General features: G+C 45.8%; 1 protein-coding gene across 1 annotated transcript in view; it reads right to left on the bottom strand.

The window, feature by feature from the left end:
• The window catches only part of LOC135372661 (uncharacterized), a 260,959-nt gene that overhangs the window by 99,595 nt on the left and 142,034 nt on the right, over positions 1-19,330 (bottom strand). Inside the window, exons 14-15 of the mRNA XM_064606160.1 lie at positions 18,718-18,903; positions 16,209-16,373 (exon numbers count right to left, since the gene is read on the bottom strand). Coding sequence (XP_064462230.1) covers positions 16,209-16,373; positions 18,718-18,903 — 351 coding nt within the window. The remainder of the gene's footprint in view (positions 1-16,208; positions 16,374-18,717; positions 18,904-19,330) is intronic.

Genomic DNA, 19,330 nt, shown 5'->3' with positions numbered 1-19,330 from the left:
TAAGAACAAACGTTTTGCGGGCGTGACTGCTGGACTCTCGCAAGCTCGAGGGCATTCAAGTTTGGAAAAAACCGACATCACACGACGTGGACCTCAAACCAACATTACGGCTTCGCCACACACGACCTACTCTATACTAGAGACCTGGACAGCTGGCGATCCCCTATGAGAGAGACGGGTAACGGGTTAGTTACGTTAGTGACCGCTGCAAGCGCCACATACCATTATTGGGGAGAGGGAATCACCCTTGCCACCGCCTTTAGTCTGCTACTGCTACGCAGGGTTGTCAACACAGCCTACCATCGCCGCGGTTTCGACAAGTCACGTGGTGACGAATAGTGCGAGCTAGCGCCAAATCCCATAGCCAAGCGGCGATTGCCAGAACTACTACCCCGGTGCTGGGAGCATTGCGGATGTCCAGGTCTCTAGTATAGTAGTAGGTCATGTCGCCACAGACCGGGAGGCGGTTTAGAAAGGCGAGACTAGCCGTAGCCGACACGAGCCAACCCAGTGTTGTTGCTCAAGTTGTACTGAGCTTTGCGCTCGAAAGCAATCTTTGAAATTCGATTACTCAAAGAAAAAAAGGATTCAAAAAGAATTATTTTGTAACTGAGATGTAGTCTTCCTAGGCTTTCATAAAATCATAAGGTAACCCTGAGTTGAAATTCACTTTACAGTTCCTTTAAGGCTACGGTCCCACTATTTCCCTTCCCCATCACGTCGAATCAGTCGCTACTACGCGGCGCCACCATCCTTATCTGGTCGGTTAGCGGTCAGCAGGAACTCTGCTTTCTCTAAACAGGTTCGCTAGAGAATCTGTACTTCAAAATAGCCCTTCGGACTTGGGCTACCCCACGAGCCTATTATTCCTTAACAAAGGCAAGAGTCAAGGGCGTTGGCAGATGGAAGGAACGTTTTACGGAAGGTTTTCGAGATCCTGTACCGCGAAAGACTAGAATACTTCACACTGAGGCAGTATAACAGCATATGCCTCATGTAATTTTATCAATTTAAAAAAAAGTAAATTTAATCACGATTTGCTATCGCTTGTTTTCTCTCTCTTTCCTTTGTTTTTCTTCTTGCTATAAACAGGATTTGTCCGACATACTCCTTTCAATATCAGATTGCGCGACGGTAACTTTTGAAAAAAAAAAGGAAAAGATGAGAGAGAGACAAATGCGTAATACAGCGAAGCTAGAAAACAAGTGACCTGTCCTCTTGATATTTTTTAGATTTTTTTATTACGTGTTAGCGCCCCGAAGCAAGTGGGGCTATGAGCGGCGTTTCTATTCTCACTGTTGTTTCAGATACCTGTTGGTTTGCTTGTTACCTTGCTTGCTTCAGCATCGAGATAATAGCAAGTCTTCCTCGTGTGCCTGCTTGATATAATTTGAAAGCGAACGACAGTTTTTACACGCCAGACCAACACCCCATTACACGCTTGTAATGGAGTGTGGGAAACCCTACACGCGCTTTCTGTTTGTGACAAAAAGAGGAGAACACGTTGATTCGGCAAGTTTAGAAGTTTAAATATTGAAACCAAATTTCCTTGTTACATTCCCTACAGACGAATGTCGTTGTCCATATATTTTCCGTGACGCCATTTTTCTATTTCTTTTATCGGTTTGACATTGTTAGTGAAACACGCGTAAAACAGCGGACTGCATATTTATGCCCTGGCTCTTTCGCGGACTTGATGGCTGTACATAATTGTCGACATTTATTTGGCTGTCCCACCACATTTTTGTCATTTCCTGCGTTGAGGCGCAATAAGCCAGGACACTGTGCAAGCGCCCCTGTCCCACATTTTACCCTCGGTGTCTGTCTTTCTCTTTCATTTTCTCAAACATGACAACGGTTTGGAAAGCCTTTGAACTCAGCTGGACAATGTGCACAGAACTACCTTCCGGGGAGCTCTATCTCCATCAAGGTTACCAGGCGATGGTCCAAACAGATGAACCGTTTCATGGGGAAGTCCGAAAGCTACAAGAAACCATACCGTGTGGTTGAAAATTTATAAGACATATTCACGTCAAAAACTAATGTGGCTACTGGGACTCTTTGTTTGTGTGTTGCACTTGTTTCATAAAAAAGAACGGGCAAAACGATTGCCCGGTCACAAGCGCGTATGCTCACTCACACATACACACATCTTTCTGTCAGTGCTGGAAAGGGTTACTGCAATAACCTCTGTTATTGCAATAAAATGTACGGAAGGTACAACAGCATGCGCATAAGTCTTTAGACAAGACTGTGTGTTGCTCTATGCGTACGAATTGATATACCTGTTCCTGCAACAATACTGGTAGTGTAATATATAGTGATATATGATACGAAATGTAATCCATTCTTAGTCAGGTGCTTGCTGTCGAGGTCCAACCAAGGATAGAATTTGCAATCCCTGAATGAATACAGTATAGAATTGTGCCGTATGGATCAGTAACGTAGCCAGAAAAAAGAAAATAAAAAGAGAAATTGGGAGGGGTTCGATGGGGACTTTACATGAGGTAGATGGAAGGAACGTTTTACGGAAGGTTTTCGAGAACGTGCAATGCGAAAGAGCAGAATACTTCACACTGAGGCAGTCTCACAGCATATACCCCATCTAATTTTATCAATTCCGCCTCCCTCTAAAAAAAAAAGGTAAATTTTATCACGATTTGCTATCTCTTGTTATCTCTCTTTCCTTTGTTTTTCTTCTTGCCATAAAAAAAGGATTTGTCCGACAAACTCCCCTTGCCTAGATTACGAATTTGTATCATGGTGCAGACGGTACCTGAACTCAGTCATACGCCATACATGGCGGCACACACGTGCGAAATTCGGGGACGGGTTCTTCTTTATGTGTTTGTGTGTGTGGCTGGGGCTGTTGACGAACACACACACACACCACAATAAGTGTGAAATTATACATACATACACTGCTTTATCACTCAGAAAAATGTGTAGCACGTCGTAGCTCGAAAACGATTACCCGTCCTTTTGGTGTTTTCTCTCACAGCTGTTTCGGGTACCTGCTGTTTTATTTGTTACGTTGCTGCCTTCATCATCTGAATTATTGAGGAGATAGTGAGTAATCCTTGTTTCGTAGCTTGATGCACTTTGAAGGTGGACGACAGTCTGCACGCTTGTTTCTGTCTCACCTTTTAGCCATAACCTTCTAAGCGGGGAATCTGCTTCGTAATAAAGTGTGGTCAACCCTACGTGCGCTTTCTACTTGTGACAAAAAATTACAGGACGGTTATGTTAGTGTAACGCGAAGTTCAGCGTCAGTATGCGTGTGGTGCAATGGAGCCGCGTCAAAGTGAAAAACGATAGAAAATTGACATTTTGACTCGGCGTGTTTCCATATTATATTACCTGCAAACAAATGTCGTTGATCACACGTTTTCCGTGACGCGCTTTCCTTCTTTTATGCTTTTGACATTGTTACTGCAACGCTGTGTGAGTGGTGCACGACGCGTAAAACAATTGAGTAGACCGGGCCGCTGTGGCGTCGCTCATGACCTCAGTTCTCTCGTATACATAAACCCCCAATTAAATTATAATAACAACAATTGAATAGTAGGCTACATATTCATTATTTATGGCCTGGCGACTGGTCTACCTGGGAAAGAGAGGTTTGTCGTCCGTCTTATGTCGCCTATTTTCCCTATTAACATGTAAATTTTATGAGCGGCATTAGAGACGTTGAGCAGCAACGTAGTTGGTTTTGACGAAAACAGCAGAAAAAAAACGCGAGAGAGATGGAGGGAGGAAAGGATACTACCTTCCACCAAAATGTGTCGCAGTCTATTTGGTTAACCTCATAGCATCTCGGGGTTGACCCCGAACTCCATACGTTATGAACTAAAATTGCCACCCCCTGCAATTGTCTTGATGGGAAAGTTACGCATCAACTTGTACAACTTCAGGAAGGTGAATTACACTGTTGCACTGTGTTGCAGTGTTGAATGCACTGCTGCATTTTTTGTGATACGATATGCCACGTCAGCTCCTCGTGTGTCGCTGAAGTGTGTGTTGGGAGCGCGCAATCAGATTTTTGGGAGATTCACCTCGGTGGTGGCATTCGCTGCACGCTTTTTGTTTTCATTTCTTTTTACAAATAACCAGAACTCTCTCTCCGGTTTCGACTTTTCTGAGTTTACAATACCTTATAATTCCTTTCCTTATGCCTTCTGATAGTTCGGCTTCATGAAATTTCAGCCATGTAGCAACCGTAATTTTGAAAACAGCCACCCGGCCCCTTCCTGATTCCGTTATGTATAACCTTGCTGCTCTATCACCAGAAGCATCGCGAATCCGGGGTTCTCGTTTCTCTTTTTGTTGTTTCTTATTATTCTTATCTCTAGTGTAATACCGTTGTAGCAAGGAATGAATGGATTTTCTAATAGATCGTAAATGTAATATGGCACAAAACGTTATGCGGACTTGGAAAATTTCGGAGTGCCATTCAAGAAATCAAGGAACGAAAATTGGTTCCAAGCTCTCCTACGGAAAAATGGCGTTGGTCACACAGGTTCCGTAGCACCGGTTTTCCTAAAATAGTTGACATGGTTACAGGAATACCATATTTTTATTTTTATCTTACTAAGTTACTAACATGTTTATGTGGCTTCATAAGAAGAACTACTGGCTGGGAAGCCACATATATAAGGAGGCGTACATGTTCACTCGCAAAAGTCAAGGACGTTGCGATATGGAAGAAACGTTTTACGGCATGTTTTCGAGATCGTGCAAATGCGAAAGACCAGAATACTTCACACTGAGGCAGTCTCATAGCATATGCATCATGTAATTTTATCAATTCCCCTCCGCCCCAAAAAACGGTAAATTTTATCAAGATTTGATATGTATTGTTCTCTCTGTTTCCTTTGCTTTTCTTCTTGTCATGAAAAAGGAACTGTCCGACAAACTCCATTCAATATCAGAAAACGGGACAGTAACTTTTGACAAAAAAGAAAAGAAGAAGAAGAAGAGAGAGACAAATGCCTAATACGTTGAACCTCGAAAACAATTGATTTGTCCTCTTGATTGTCCTTTTTGTCTCTTTCTCTCAGTGATGTTCCAGATACCTGTTGTTTTGCTTGTTAGCTTGCTTGGTTCAGCATTGAGGTCATAGTGTGCCTTCCTCGTGTGGCTGCTGGATATAATTTGAAGGCGAACGGCAGTTTTTACGCGTCTTTCAATATCGTTTCTTTCCTTCTTTTTCTTTTTTTGCCAATAACCATCAAATCGGGAAATGTACTTGGACTTGTACTTGGAATGTCATGGGACGTCGAAAACCCTACACGCGCTTTCTATTTGTGACAAGAAGAAGAGAACATGTTGACTCGGCAAGTTTAAAAGTTCCAATATTGAAATCAAATTTCCCTATTATATTCCCTACAGACGAATGTCGTTGATCACACATTTTCCGTGACGCGAGCATAATAAAATATTCGAGGCAAGTGATTACAATGGACTGGAAAGATGGCAAATGGTTGAAAAGGCCAGGCAGGAGCGGCAGGAGATGGCAGTGGTTGAAAAGGCAGGCAGGAAATTACCCGTTCGAGAAACGAAAGCGGCTGCCCACACTGCGCACGTAAATGACAAGAATAGACGTCAGTAATGCAACGGGGGGGGGGGGGGGGATATGTTTATTATATATAAAAAAATAAGAGGGAAAGGTTAGCCACCGGTATGGCGGCTTGCTATTCCCAGGAAAAAAAAGGGAAAAATAACGGCAAACAAAAAGGAAAACAAATAAACAAAAAAGAAAAACAAAAGAACAAAGAGGAAAACAAACATGAAGCTGGTCACAGTTCACCCAGAAGGCCACAGGACCGCAGAAACTGGGCAAGTGCCTTTGTCACCTGACTGTATTGTGTGGGGCCGAGCAACGTAGCTAGAGATAAGTCCGAAACCGTCAGGCGAGCGATGCGCGACCGTAGGAGGAGACGATGTTGGTGGTAACGAGTGCAGTAGAGGAGTAAGTGCGGGATGTCTCCTTCAACATGACAGGTGGGGCAGTTGGGTGACGAAAGGTGGCCCATCTTAAAGAGGAGCAGTGGAGTCCGCGCCACATTCAATCGCAGCCTATGAAGCAGGGACTCTTCCTCCCTGGGGTAGCGGCCTACCAGTGTGTGGGTCATCGTAGGGTCAATCGAGTGCAGAAAAGGGTTGGTCCTGGCAGCGTCTTGAAAGAAGGCCTGAGAGCTATTTCTGCAGTATGGGCGAATGGCTAGCTGACAGGCAGACTGGGTAAGTTGGACAGAAGTGACAGGCCCAGCAGCACGAGCAGACCTGGCCGCAGAATCGGCGATGGCATTCCCAACGTGAACGCGTTCCCAAGATACCAACGTGGCCCGGAATCCACTGGAACCACACACTGTGACCTAGAGACGATAGTTTGGCGTGCAGGCAAACGATCTCCGTGTAGATGTCATTGATAACCTTGGGCGAATACGATGCCACGGCCTCCAAGGCTGACTTACTATCCGAAAGTATAGTCCACGCTCTTGGTGTCGACGAAGAGATGTACCGCAGAGCAGATAAGATAGCAACGGCTTCTGCTTCGGTTGATGAAAGCGTGGGCAGCAGCTTGAAACCGCGTTCGTATGCTTCCTCAGGAATGTAAAATGCAGATGATGACCCATCGGATGCCACCGAGCCGTCAGTGTAAGTCTCCATTCGATTTGAGTGCAGGGAGTAGAGATGTTGCAGCGTTAGTTGGTTGCAGGTTAGTTTAATCGCATAAACGAAGGGAAATTGGGAAATCTGAGATTTTACGCTATCTGACCTGTCCCTATAGGTAGACCGGCGGCCGTGGAAAAGGGCCACGAGAGGAGCAAACAATGTCACGCTTTTGTTTTCTTTTTTTTTTTCTATTCGACTTCTCGATTCGAGTTCGAGTTAATGATTTGTGAAATGACAAAAGTTGATTGTACTCAGTTTGCGATAAACAGAGGCTTCTTCTGCAAGGTTCAAAGCTGAATTCGAGAAATTAGATTTTCACAAACTGTCTTGAAATAAGATAGTTATCGTCGTACTGCAAAATTCTAGTAGCAAAACGCCTGCAACGTAGCATGCCTTCCCCTTGCCTATATAACGAATGTTTATCATGGTGCAGACGCCTGAATTTAGTCATAGGCGGTACATGACGGCACACACGTGCGTAATTCGGGGACGGGTTTTTCTTTTGTGTTTTGTGCGTGTGGCTGGACGCGTTTCCCTGTCGAGAGACAATGTTGTGCGTAGAGGCGCTACTAGCAGCGCAGCTGTTTTCGCTACTTTTTGCAGTAGTTAGAAATTTTTGTACCGTGTCCGATGCTGCTGCCGCTACTTTCCCGCTGCTTTAGTGGGCAAAACAAAAGACGTAACTCGTATTCCACGCCATTTCACTTCAACAAGGCGGTATCAGTGTCTGAAGTCTCAGAATCCGGCATGATCAAGTGACATTTTCTAATTTCTGTGCCAACTTATCCTGTCTAGAATGAAGATTTCAGAGCTGTTTTCGACAGTTCTCGTGCTTATTGTTCCCGCATAAAACAATATTTTATTGCCTAAGCGTTATGTGGGCTCTACTCATCATGGTTACATGTTCGTCATAAAAAGAGTATCTTACAAGGCAGCTTGGCAATAGCGCCGCTATATATTTCCTTCCGGTAGCGGTACCGCGCTACATTTCGGAATGAGTAGCGATGCTAGTAATTGCCCTTCGTGTTAGAGGAGTAGCAAATAGGGGTACTCAGTTACCTAAGCGTAGCGGCCACAACACTGCCGACCGAAGCGACTGGGAGCAGACAAGATGGTGCGTAACCCGGTTCCTTCCGTTCGATTAGAAAACAATGTAGCAAATAAATAGAAAAGATGAAGGAACAAGACGAAGAAGCGTGTGCTTTGGAGACGGAGGAGAAGTAGCCCCTAGCGGCTTTAACTAACACGCAGGATGTCAGTGACACTTGTAGTAACCGAAGATGAATCTGCATGCGCAGCGAGGTGCGCAGTTGCTATATGACTCAAACCTATGGCGATAATTAGGTTCATTACGATAATTATGTCGATAATGCATTCGCTTGAGACCAGGGCTGCTTGCGTACCGAAGATAGTGCTGCACGAAATGCTACAGTCGTTCATTAGGAAGGGAATCCTAATATCTTCCTTATTAGGAAGGACTCCTAAGGACCTGCAAATCCTGCGAACCGGTACAGTCGTTCCTTGTACCGCTAGATTTGGTCCACAGGTGCACTACATGCACGTATTGCTCACTAGGCACAAAAATAGGGTTCTACGATTTTTAGTTCCGTCCACAACAACGATTATGAGCCAAAGCCAATATGTCACGCCTGGGACACGTTGCGAGAATGCGAGAATGACAAACAAGGAAGCACACAAAAGACACGTTTCGAATAACAACCTTATTGTGCGTTCCCCTCTTTCCCCTCCCACGATTTGCTCTCACAATTAGACATGTGGTACAACAACCGAAAAAATGTGAATGCGCGCCCTTTCCCATTATTTCCCTCAGTCATCTGTCCTCTGGCCGCGTGCCATGCTGAACCGATTGCAGCAGGACAGTGGTCCGAAATCTCGTGCAAGGTGGTCTATTTCCTGCTCGCATTACGTATTCCAAGTGTTCGAAGACTTTTGTGGGAGAAGACACAAGAAAAGCCCTGGAACATGGGTCATCGACGTTCCGAAGAACAACTCGGCGTTACACTACACGAGACAACTACTCGACCCTTGACGTCGTATTAAAAAAAGAAGAAGAAGAAGCAAAAGAAGTTGCAGCGTGCAAGAAGAAGCGCGTGCAGCGTTTCCGTAGTCCATTTGTTCCATTCGGAGAGCAGGAACAAAGAGTCTGCCGGAAAGGCCGGAAATTGCCACGAGAGCACAGTTGCAGGAGATGCAGCCAGGAACCCGTACTGTACATCAACAAATAAGCCACATTTCTGAACATGGCAGTTTGGTTATGCTTCATACAATCTGATGACAACATCCTCATTCTGCTTCCCATACTCTGTAGCACTTGTAGAAAACGGCCTACGGTACACAAGCTGCTTCACAAGGTTGCTGCAAAGCGTGGTCCTTCTCCTCTTACAAACTTTACCGAAGTTCGAAGGTGGTAGTCGGTTCTTGCGCTCTATCATCCATGCCAAGTTTGGCGCCTGCGGTGCGAACTTCAATTTCATCCCTCTCCCGGGATCCTACCTGCAATCCTGACAGCAGCGCTGACGATTTTTCTTGATACTGTATTGGTGGCATATCTGGTTGCTTGCAATGCTCCCCGTAGTGTGCATTAGATGTAGCGTCACCTACATTCCTCTTCTTTGCCTTCAAGCCACTGGCAAACTCCTCCTCCAGCCGCCATTTCCTGGCAGTCGCCGTTTTCTTAGCTTGTTCTCTCTTTGCAATGAATTTCTTCACTGACACAGAAGGGCTCCAACCTGTAAGGCCTCTGACTGCAATGCCTTGCAACGACGGCCCATACTGGAAATGAGTGCTGCACCGTAGCATGTCTGTTGGTATGAACCCTTCTGACTCCTGTTTACCTGCTTACCACCAGAAACTTTTGCCTCGAATGACATCACATTCTCAGCAAGGTTGCTTGTGTCATTCGTAATCAGGCGGCCTGCCTTGTCAGCAATTATATTTGTTGCAGAGAGTAGCTTCGTGTGCTTCGTCTGAAAGACGTATGGCAACGTGCTGAACATCTCGGTGCCTTTCGTTCCATCACAGAAGTAATCTTTGCAATCGTCATGGAAGCCGTACACATGTTTCAGGCCATTGATGAGGTCTGCCTGAAGTTGTCTAGTGAGCTGTCGTTGAAGTACTTCCCTCTCAATCATCGTGCCGTTAGAACTTAGATTGCTATTGCGCATATTGCGATACTGCTTTTCGGTCACCATTAGAAATGCGTTTCAAACGAGGAACAGCCAGGAGCTTCTGGTTTTCCGAGTTCTCTTCACGGAGCTTGTATAGCCGGCTTGTATAATTTCTCACAACATGCTTTGCACACTCGTTCTTCTGTACCAGGTACCCATACTGTAAGTGTGTCATCGCTTGATGGTATACCGAAAAATCTCCATCCCCGACTAGTGTTCTGTACTGAAGCCCATGAACTTGCTCACTCACCTGGAAGCCTTGAACAATGATGCCTGCTTCCGTGGCAGTCGAAGCCTTCTCCCAGTTCTTGTAGCACTTGTGTGATGGGATGACAGTTCCCTTACCTTGTGGTATTCACAGTAGCTGCAGAACTTGTTGCGCAAACCTAAGTGCAGGATTTTCTTGGTTCTTGCTCCGATGATGACAGCAACACCTGAAGAAGCTTAGTATCTGTGGCCGTGGCTTCTGTGTGACCAACCTCCGTCAACGATCACTTTAATGTTGGCTGTGATACCATCTTTACAAACGTCCCCAGCTGCCACTGCAAGCTCCTTTTCCTCCTTTCCAGCCAGGATGATGAACTTCATGAAAACTGCCTCCCAGTGATGAATGAGATATAAACAGAGAAAACAAAGAATGGGGAACCCAAAATGGCAAACAGTGCTCTCGTGTCACCGTGCATCCTTCTCAGATTACTTTTGGAAGAGTGCCGATTAAGATTAGACGTCAACAATGTGTTACCTACCTCCCCCAGTGCCTCCTCTCTCCTCAGGGAGGCACCCTTGTTCACTCTGGGCACCCCTAGCACTGAAAAAGATTCCTCGAAGCTGCAGAACCCAGTAGCCCGAACACCAGCATTGTTTACTCCAGTCTTCTTTTCGTCAGCCACCAGAGATGTGGGTTCCGGGAAGGGACTTCACTGCAACCGTGGTATTTGTAAATGAATTCGGACCACAAACCAACCTTCCTTTCCTTTTCAAATGTGAAACGCTTTCCAAAACGGCCCGGACACGCGTGCTTATCCATTTCGCTAAGACGATGAAGTGACCAGGGGAAATCATCCTCCGACCGAGATTTCAATCTTCTTCGGACGCCGTTGGAGCACCTGTTTCCACGGGGATATCCGGAATGTCCTCGATGTCCGTCGTGTGAAATCCAGAATCATCTCGCGAGTCCTGTGCTTGCCGATCTGTGGCCGCAAGGGATCCACGTGTAATGCTCGTCGTAGGTCTGGTGTCCCAGCTCATTTTTATGCGTGTTGTCCCGCGTCGTGCACGTAAGACCCACACCCACACACATGGACAGTCTGACACGGGCGTTGCTTCGCACTGGTTGTCCGCAGGTGACGGTGGAGTTTTCAGACTGAACGAAGAACAAATAAATCAGCGCAAACGCATCAGCGCACATGCGCACTGCACTAGTACAAAGTTGCGACTTACCGTTTCTCCTTCGCCAGCTGCCGACAGAGCTTACGGACTGATTTCCGACCGCAACTCCGCGGTTTCCGTGGGTTCTTGCACGGCCGTGTCATTGCCGTACGTTTCCAGTTTGTGCGACGCGGTAGCAGCAACGATACTATGAACGTGCAGCCTACCGCAATATCAATAGTTCAAATCACAACACGACTGTCAACACGGCGAGGAATGCCGGACCCTCGACAGCTTCAACGCCAGTGCTTGGATGAATGAGTCAGCAGCACAGCAGACAGCAGGACGTAAGCAACGGGACGTAACAAACAGATGTGACGCAAGCGCCACCTTCCGCAGAATACTGGAGTTGATGACACGGTAGTTACATGCTCCGCCACGATTTGGCTACCGAAAATCTTGTATAGTTTCGGTTTGGTCGGAATGTATTGGAATGTGTGCGTGTGGCTTCCGAACTGTATTAACCTGGGCTGTGCGCTACCGATCATGCTGAAATTTTCAGCAGTTTTTCTTTTGCGCATAATTGCACATCCACTGCCACTTTTAGGCTTGTGTTGTGACATTAGAACACCTCGAAACAGGAGGCCAAAGAAATGCATTTTTTCATGTCTTTCTGAAGGCTCTTCTCGATTATCGGCGTCATATACCAGTAAGAGCGAGACGGTCCACCCTCCACGTATTATAGAACAACATAATGCAACAAATTGTGCGCCGCTATCTGCTCTCCTTTTTGCGCCAGATTAGCATAAAGACATACATAATCGGAGATATTTGCCTGTTCAGGGCCTTATGGCGCCGCAACCGCATGCCTGGGCGAAAATCGGAAGACGGTCTCCGCTGGTCCCCCCAAGCCAAGAATTATAGCTTCCGAATGGCACCAGTTTCATCACCAACAGACGAAAATTAGAGCTACAGGACTGGTACAAAGTTGCCTCATTTTAAGAGAGGAGTGAGGCCATAGCCTTAAGCACCACGAAAAGAATCCGTGGTATGTAAACTAAATGCATGCAATATGAACATCTTTCTTTGGCACTGTTAATGGATCAATAGAGGATTTGTTCAAGATGCATATGCAACGCTATATTCACTGTATCTGGTTCTGCAGCGGGGGATATGGCAAAAAGAATGTGACACTATGATTATCAAGGTAACTATGCTCTTTGAGTTCAAAGAGTGATAATATATTAGCTAAGGATTTTTATGAGCACTACGGTAGTAATACAGTTTATATCGATACAGGTTATGAATAGTTATTGTTAAAATGGTTATAGTTAAAGCGTGAGTACATTAATGAGTTGTAAAGCAGCATGATGACTTGTTTGGTCATGTGCGTACAAAGTCTATACAGAAATCCAAGAATTCGCGATGCCTTGGAATGTACGTCGTTACAAAGTGTACAGGAAAAAGTTACGCCGAGAGTTTTGGCATTCTCTACTATGTCGACAACTGTATTATATATTAGAAGATTCACTGAGGGCTGACTGAGGAGACGTGTCAAGCCACGCGTGTTCTCTGACTACAGGCGTTGTGCTCGTAGACGCTAGCAGTTTCGAGGGCTTGGAATGCTTCAGATTTAGATTGCTTTAGATGATCCAGACAGCTAATGTGAAACGGAGTGACACATGCAGCTAATCATCACAACAGCGGAAAGACGAACAGAACATGACAGGGAATCCTTGCACATACAAAGGACGCAGGAATCGTTCGGGAGAAAGTCTGCACCCCTTCCAATGTCCAATAGGCGAACGGTAAGAGAAGTTTGGTTACTTTTGGTTACCGAAGGAAGTAATGTAGGTTTATCTTGTGAAGTGGATTGCGTAGAACACTTACGAGTCATTCTATACGTTAGAGGCGTTTCATAGTGCAGTGCGTTGCCGTAACATGTGCGTTTCAGATATGCCGCTAATCAAATCGTGTGTGTGGTATGCTAGTTGCTCATCATACACGACGCAGCCATTCATTCACTGTGATCTACGAACGTTTTCGACACGTGTGCTTTGGTGTCCAAATACGAAATCAACATCGATTGCCTATTCATAAAGTGACTTTCGTTCAGAGCTACGCATCATGAACAAATTGTTTTAATTTTATTTTTAGTGCTTCGCAGCGATCGGTAACAACGACATACCTGTCCCAGCTGTTTTCGAAAACAGTACACCTGTACATACTGGGTGTGATAACTACAATTGGCTCTTGAACTGCTCTTCGGTGTCGAAGCACCTAAACCTCCAGTGAAGCCTGTTAGAAGAGGTGAAAATATATGTATGTATGTAACTTTTTCCGAAACAGTTCGCGAGGACAAATAAACCTTATTTATCAACCGCCATCGCATTTTTGTTTCTCTGCTTTGGGCAACACGTACGCTACTCTACAGCAAGTGCGGAAGAAAGACAGACGAAGCTGGGGCTGGGGGAAGGGGGACGAGAAGAGAGACGAAAAACCCGGGGAGAGAAATGAAAAGTAGGTTGGGTCTAGGGGGTAGGTTGGGTCTACGCAAGCGCACTTGACCCTAACTTTTTTCCCGCGCTGCTGATCTTGACCGCTCTCAATGACTCCTGGAGATCACTTGGTTTGAACGCCTGCCATTTTCCCTAGACCACTGCGACTATGAGAGCTTCCGGCGGATGCCCCTTCCCCCATCACCACCTTTGTATGCTTTTCTTCCGCGCTTGCTGCAGAGTAGCGTACGTGTTTTGCCAAAAGCAGATAAATACAAAAGCGATGGCGGTGAAAAGCCTGTAACGTACAGAGTGACTCGTAAATGTTGTACCCAATACACTTCACAGGATAAACCTGTGTTACTTCCTTCGGTAACAAAAAGTAGCCAAGGTTGTTTTACCGTTCACTTGCGGGACATCGAAAGGAGTGCAGACTTCGTCACGAACGATTTCTGCTTTCATTGGAGGTGCAAGGATTCCGTGTCATGTTCGTCTTTCCGGTGTTGTGATGATTAGCTCGATGTGCCACTCCATTTTCACTAGAGGTGGGACGAATCTAGAATTTTCCGGATCCGAATCGAATCCGAATGCAAGCAAGGTTCTGCGAAGCCACGAACCTTTCCAATCCTTTCTTTAAAACAGTTGAAAAAGTCAGAAAAAAAATATTCTAGTGAAAAGTGTTCTGAAGCAGAATATGATACCGTTCTTTAATGAAAAACAAATTAAATAATAGTTCAGTTTCAGGATAAAATACACCCATATAGTTCTTAAACGTAATTTATTTAACGTGTTTTTGATCGACTACAAGAAATACATAAAATCTCGAGTCTGAATTATTTCCATCAACCTAACCAACAATCAAAAGCAAAACCACATTGCGCTTAAACTTGTAATGTAACAGTTCTTGCAGGAACGCTTTTTGAGTCCAGAGCAATGTAAACACACAAACAAGAATACACCCATCGGCCAATGAGGCTCGGCGGACTTGGAAAAGGCTTAGGCGCCAATTAGAAAAAGGAACAAGCAAACGTATTTTGTGGATTCCATTCGCTATTTTGGTCAGTGGGATGGGGATTCCCGAATCTAGAATCCCTGCCTAGGACCCGAGGATTCGCGCATTCGGTTGACACATCCCTAGTTTGCACATTACCTGCTCGCCACAATCTAAATCTGAAGCATTCAAAACCCTCGAAACAACTCGCTAACGTCTGCGAGCACAACGGTTGCAGTCCGGGAGAACACGTGTGGATGGACATGCCTCTACGTCGTTTTTCTTTCTCCTCCGTTCGACCGGCAGTCCGGATCCTCGCTCCTCAATCAAATGGCTCTCGCCCAACCCGGGCGAAGGAACAGTGACGCCAGTTCTCGGAGACCAATGACGAAACAAATATTTACGTATCTACTATTACGCGGCCAATTTGGCGACAGGCCAGTGGCGAGAATGTTTTCGGAGCGGTGCGTTTCGCTTTAGTGCAGGCGGCTACTAAAACATCGCCTGCCATGTTCGATTGGCAGCCTCCGCGAGATCCAGGTTGGGCGCTGACCTAGCAATTTCCGAGCGCTTGGCCGTGTTGCCATGAAATGAGAATCCAAACTTGCCTTATGTTTAGATTAAAAACTGATAGCTGGTAAGACATTTATGTACTAGAGTATCTGCGAAAAGGTGATCGTTAACTACACTACGTTATAGGGTGCGCCTTTTTATGGTTTCTATTTTTGTTTTGTAAAAGCCGATGTGAGCAGCATGGATGTCGTTTTTATAGATGAGTCATGCGGCGAATTCTCTAACTGGGGAATGCTGGACAAAAGCGAGGTAACAGAATTGCAGATAGTGCTCATGGGGTTGAAAGCCAATCATTCAACAATCCTGAAACGAGCGCGTGCTGTGAAAAATCCATCCCTGAATTTCGCTATACAAATGAATCGAAACCTGAAATGGCCGGGCGCCGCGGCAGCGCACGGCGTTCGCCGACGGAAGCTTATTTATGCCGCAAAGCGCTTGATGCTAGCAGACTAGTATCTACTCCAATCATGTCCAAAGCATATGGCCCCCAGACATTGAATGAGCGTTATCCTCCTAGTGCTCCCTGTTTCTTTGTTTGTTTGAAAGAAAAAAAAACGAGGAGAAGTTGAACTCGTCTCCCGACTTGTTATGCTGCTCCTAACATAATTCTTACCCCACCGCACCCCCCAACCAAAACCCCCCTTTTGCTCCCTGTCGGCGCGGTTTTAGCTACGATATATATAGTCAAACGACCCGTACTCCTCGTGAGGCAATGTTTGCGCTCACAAAGTAATTCGGTGTCACTTAGCACGATCCGTTTAAGATTATCATTAATATCATTAATATCATATCATCTATTGAACAATATCGCTCCCTCTCCCAGTAAGCTCCTTTTTGTCTCGTTCTCCATTTTCCGTAGAGCCAAGCTTAGGCATTTGGTACATACACGTAGTGATATGTGTTTTTACTTACCGCATGCACTTTATCGAAGTGCTGCTGTTCTACGAGGCCAGACTTCTCGAGGTCTTCGAGCGCTGACAGGGACGAGTTCAGTATTTTGCGAGCCACTTGTCGTGACCGCGCAAACCCCTCGAGTTCTGGATAGTGCTGCTGGACCACGATTATGTCTTTCAACAACTGCATAAAATAAGTAGGCGATCCAGTATAGGTCCGAGGCGCGGAAATCCCTGTTGTCATTTTGTTCGGGATTAACGAGGCATCATATTATATTTGTTAATTCTCTCAACCGAGACAATTCAGTATCCTTAGCGTGAGCTGCAACCTAGTTGTGAAGAAATCATAAATGTTTTGGTTTATCAATCAGCTTTTCGTAAATAGTAACGAAAGGTAGGAGGTGTCAGCTGGGCTGTTTGAAAATTGGTTACGATTTGTAGGTAGTGGCGTCGGAAGGTACAGGCAAAGGGGACTATCGTCCAGGGGTGGATCTGGGGGGCCTGGATGTCGTGACCCCCCCCCCCCCCCCATCATTGCCTATCGTTACTGCCGTCAGAACGTACTTTAACACATGCAGGTAAGAAGAGAGCCGTGGGACTCCTCTAGCGGTCGCTTCTGGCGATACCAAGCCCATCAAGTTGCCCGGCCAGCTACACTTCTCGGTGCGATAGCGCGCCTCCTCCCATTCCTTCCTCCATGTCATCAACTTTGCAATTGCTCGTCAGGTACAGCGGGAAACTAAATTGCATGCGTGTAACACTGTCTGAAATAAAAAAAAAATGCCGGCTACGTAGCCATCAGCAGCAACAAATCATTCACAGATACCACAAGTATGCTACCGCAAGGGATACACAAACCCGCCATCTTTGTAACTACCCTCAAGCGGGTGCTTTTCGGAAAAGCGCCATCTTGTCGTGGTCATACGTCATAGGCAACGTCGTATTGAGGTAGTGTGACTTTGTTTACATATCGTTATCACTTGCCGCCATATTCGCGTTGGCATAAAGTCAAGAGATGAGAATATTTTTCTAGCGTAAAATATACGGTTCTTTTTTCAGCGACATTTTAGCCCAGTGCATCTTAAAGCGGGGTCGCCATCACATCTTTGAAAGCGCTCAGCAGCACGAGCGCTGAAGTACGAAACTGTGCCTTTTGCTGCGAGAATATCGGATAAAAATAATTAACGGGATCGAAAAACGTCCAATAAGGCACACAGAGGAATTAAACGCGTTGTTTGCAAACGGTTTGGCCGGCGATCACGGGCGCGGCAATGTTTAAGGTCACGTATGCGGTGAAGTTTGCTGTGACGTGTGACCATGACCTGTCGAGATTGTATTTCGTTCGCCAAGCACGCTTTCGTTTATGAAGCAATACATTAGACGGCACCCAGGTGTCCGACATATAGATCGCTGTCGCCTGACGAATTGGGCATTATTTCCCACCAGACGTCACCCCGAGCTCTCTTACCACAATTTTTCTATCAGATTCAAATATTAAGAGTGTTCCTCTCGTGTATAACCTCTGCGCTCGGTTTACAAACAAGAAACTGCTGAATTCCGTGGCCAACATAAACTGCTTTTCTCCCGCTCGCGGTCACTTGCAACCCTAAAAAGGATTTCGTTTTATGGATGTGAGGAAAAAACGACACTGCTGCAACGGAACGACGGCAGCATCATAACAACGAAATCAATAACAAAATGAGCGCGAACCGGGCTGTTTGTTATATTCACAGACAGACAAATACGCAAGTAATAGCGGCGGCTCTATTGCGTGCACATTTTCTCGTTGTTTGGGTTCTTTCACTGATTATACACTCTGTGCAATGCTACACGGAGTGTCCGCTTCAGACACGTTAATGGACAGTCAGTATTTGGGGGTCGCAGACCGCACAACAGTCTAGAGTGTCGTCCTGAGGATTCCAGCGTTTTACTTGTGATTCGTAAGACAGTGTTGCATCAAATCATACTTTGCCTATCATTGGTTCCTACAAATCGTTGGACCCATTGTGAGGGCGATACCTAATCCTCAAACACCGAATTCTTCAGCAGCGAGTTTTAGTACATCGCAAGGTGTTCACGGTAACATAGGCCAATCGCATATTCTTTTGGGGTGGTTGGCATCACGCTGCTGCTATCTGATGTGATGGCTTCTTTATCGTGTGGCTTCCGATCAATGAAACATGCAATCCACGGAAAACATGCAATCCACTGTTATGTATTGCTTCTGGGCCGCACATGCTCTCATATGTGCGAGAGATACCTCCTTAGCTCTGCGTTGTTCTCGTGAAGCGCCTCCCTACGGGCGCTCCTGCCAGCAATTAGCAGAATGCAAGGTTCTTCCAACAATTTACAACCATTTTACTTTCGCTAGTTTACTCTAGCGCTGGAAATCCAACTGATTACTTCTAGTGTAATATCCTACGCCCGAAAGCTTATGAATCATATCGCCCCAAAATGTTGTAACAATGTCACGAGTCAAAGTCGTACCCGAAGTGGTTCAACATTTGGTTACAACATAAACGCCGTACCTGTAGCTTGTTGTTGACCGCTTCTTCACGCACAAATTCCGCTATTTGTGCAGATTCTATGAAACGTTTTACGGTAGCCAGCACTTCATCCTCAGACGTAATGAATGCGACAGCCAAATCGTACATGCGGAACACACGCCGGTTGACAAACTGATGCAGGTAGTGAACGAAGAGCAACCACAAACACTGCAAGAAAATTCCCTGTAGTGCTTGGTAACGCTATTAAGGTTTGGGAAACTACGGTAAAGGACAACACGCATTCCACACGCGAGTGCTACGTGGGAGGAGCGATGAAGCTGATTGTTGTCTGCACCCAGTTATTGGCTAGGTAAACTGTACTGTACCGGACTGTACAAATCCCCTACACAAATCATTTTTTGTCCTTCCCGGGCCTAATCCACATGGACTCCGTACCGGCTGAATTCTGCGGATAATTTTATGGTCGTGAGGGGGGAATGAGAACGGGGAGGAGTGAACTGTATACACTCTAAATCCTGTGACGGAGACGTGTCGCTTAACAAAGTTCCCTCAGAAAGTGCAGCCGGTACACAGCCGTAACCGCCTGGGAGCAGCCGTAACGGTTATCAAATAGCAAGCACAGCGATCCTCATCG

Source organism: Ornithodoros turicata, unplaced genomic scaffold (genome assembly GCF_037126465.1).
Source record: "Ornithodoros turicata isolate Travis unplaced genomic scaffold, ASM3712646v1 Chromosome16, whole genome shotgun sequence".
In the NCBI taxonomy this organism is placed as follows: Eukaryota; Metazoa; Arthropoda; class Arachnida; order Ixodida; family Argasidae; genus Ornithodoros; species Ornithodoros turicata.
Note: the sequence above shows the minus strand (reverse complement) of the source record. Positions and strands in the feature narration are given on the sequence as shown.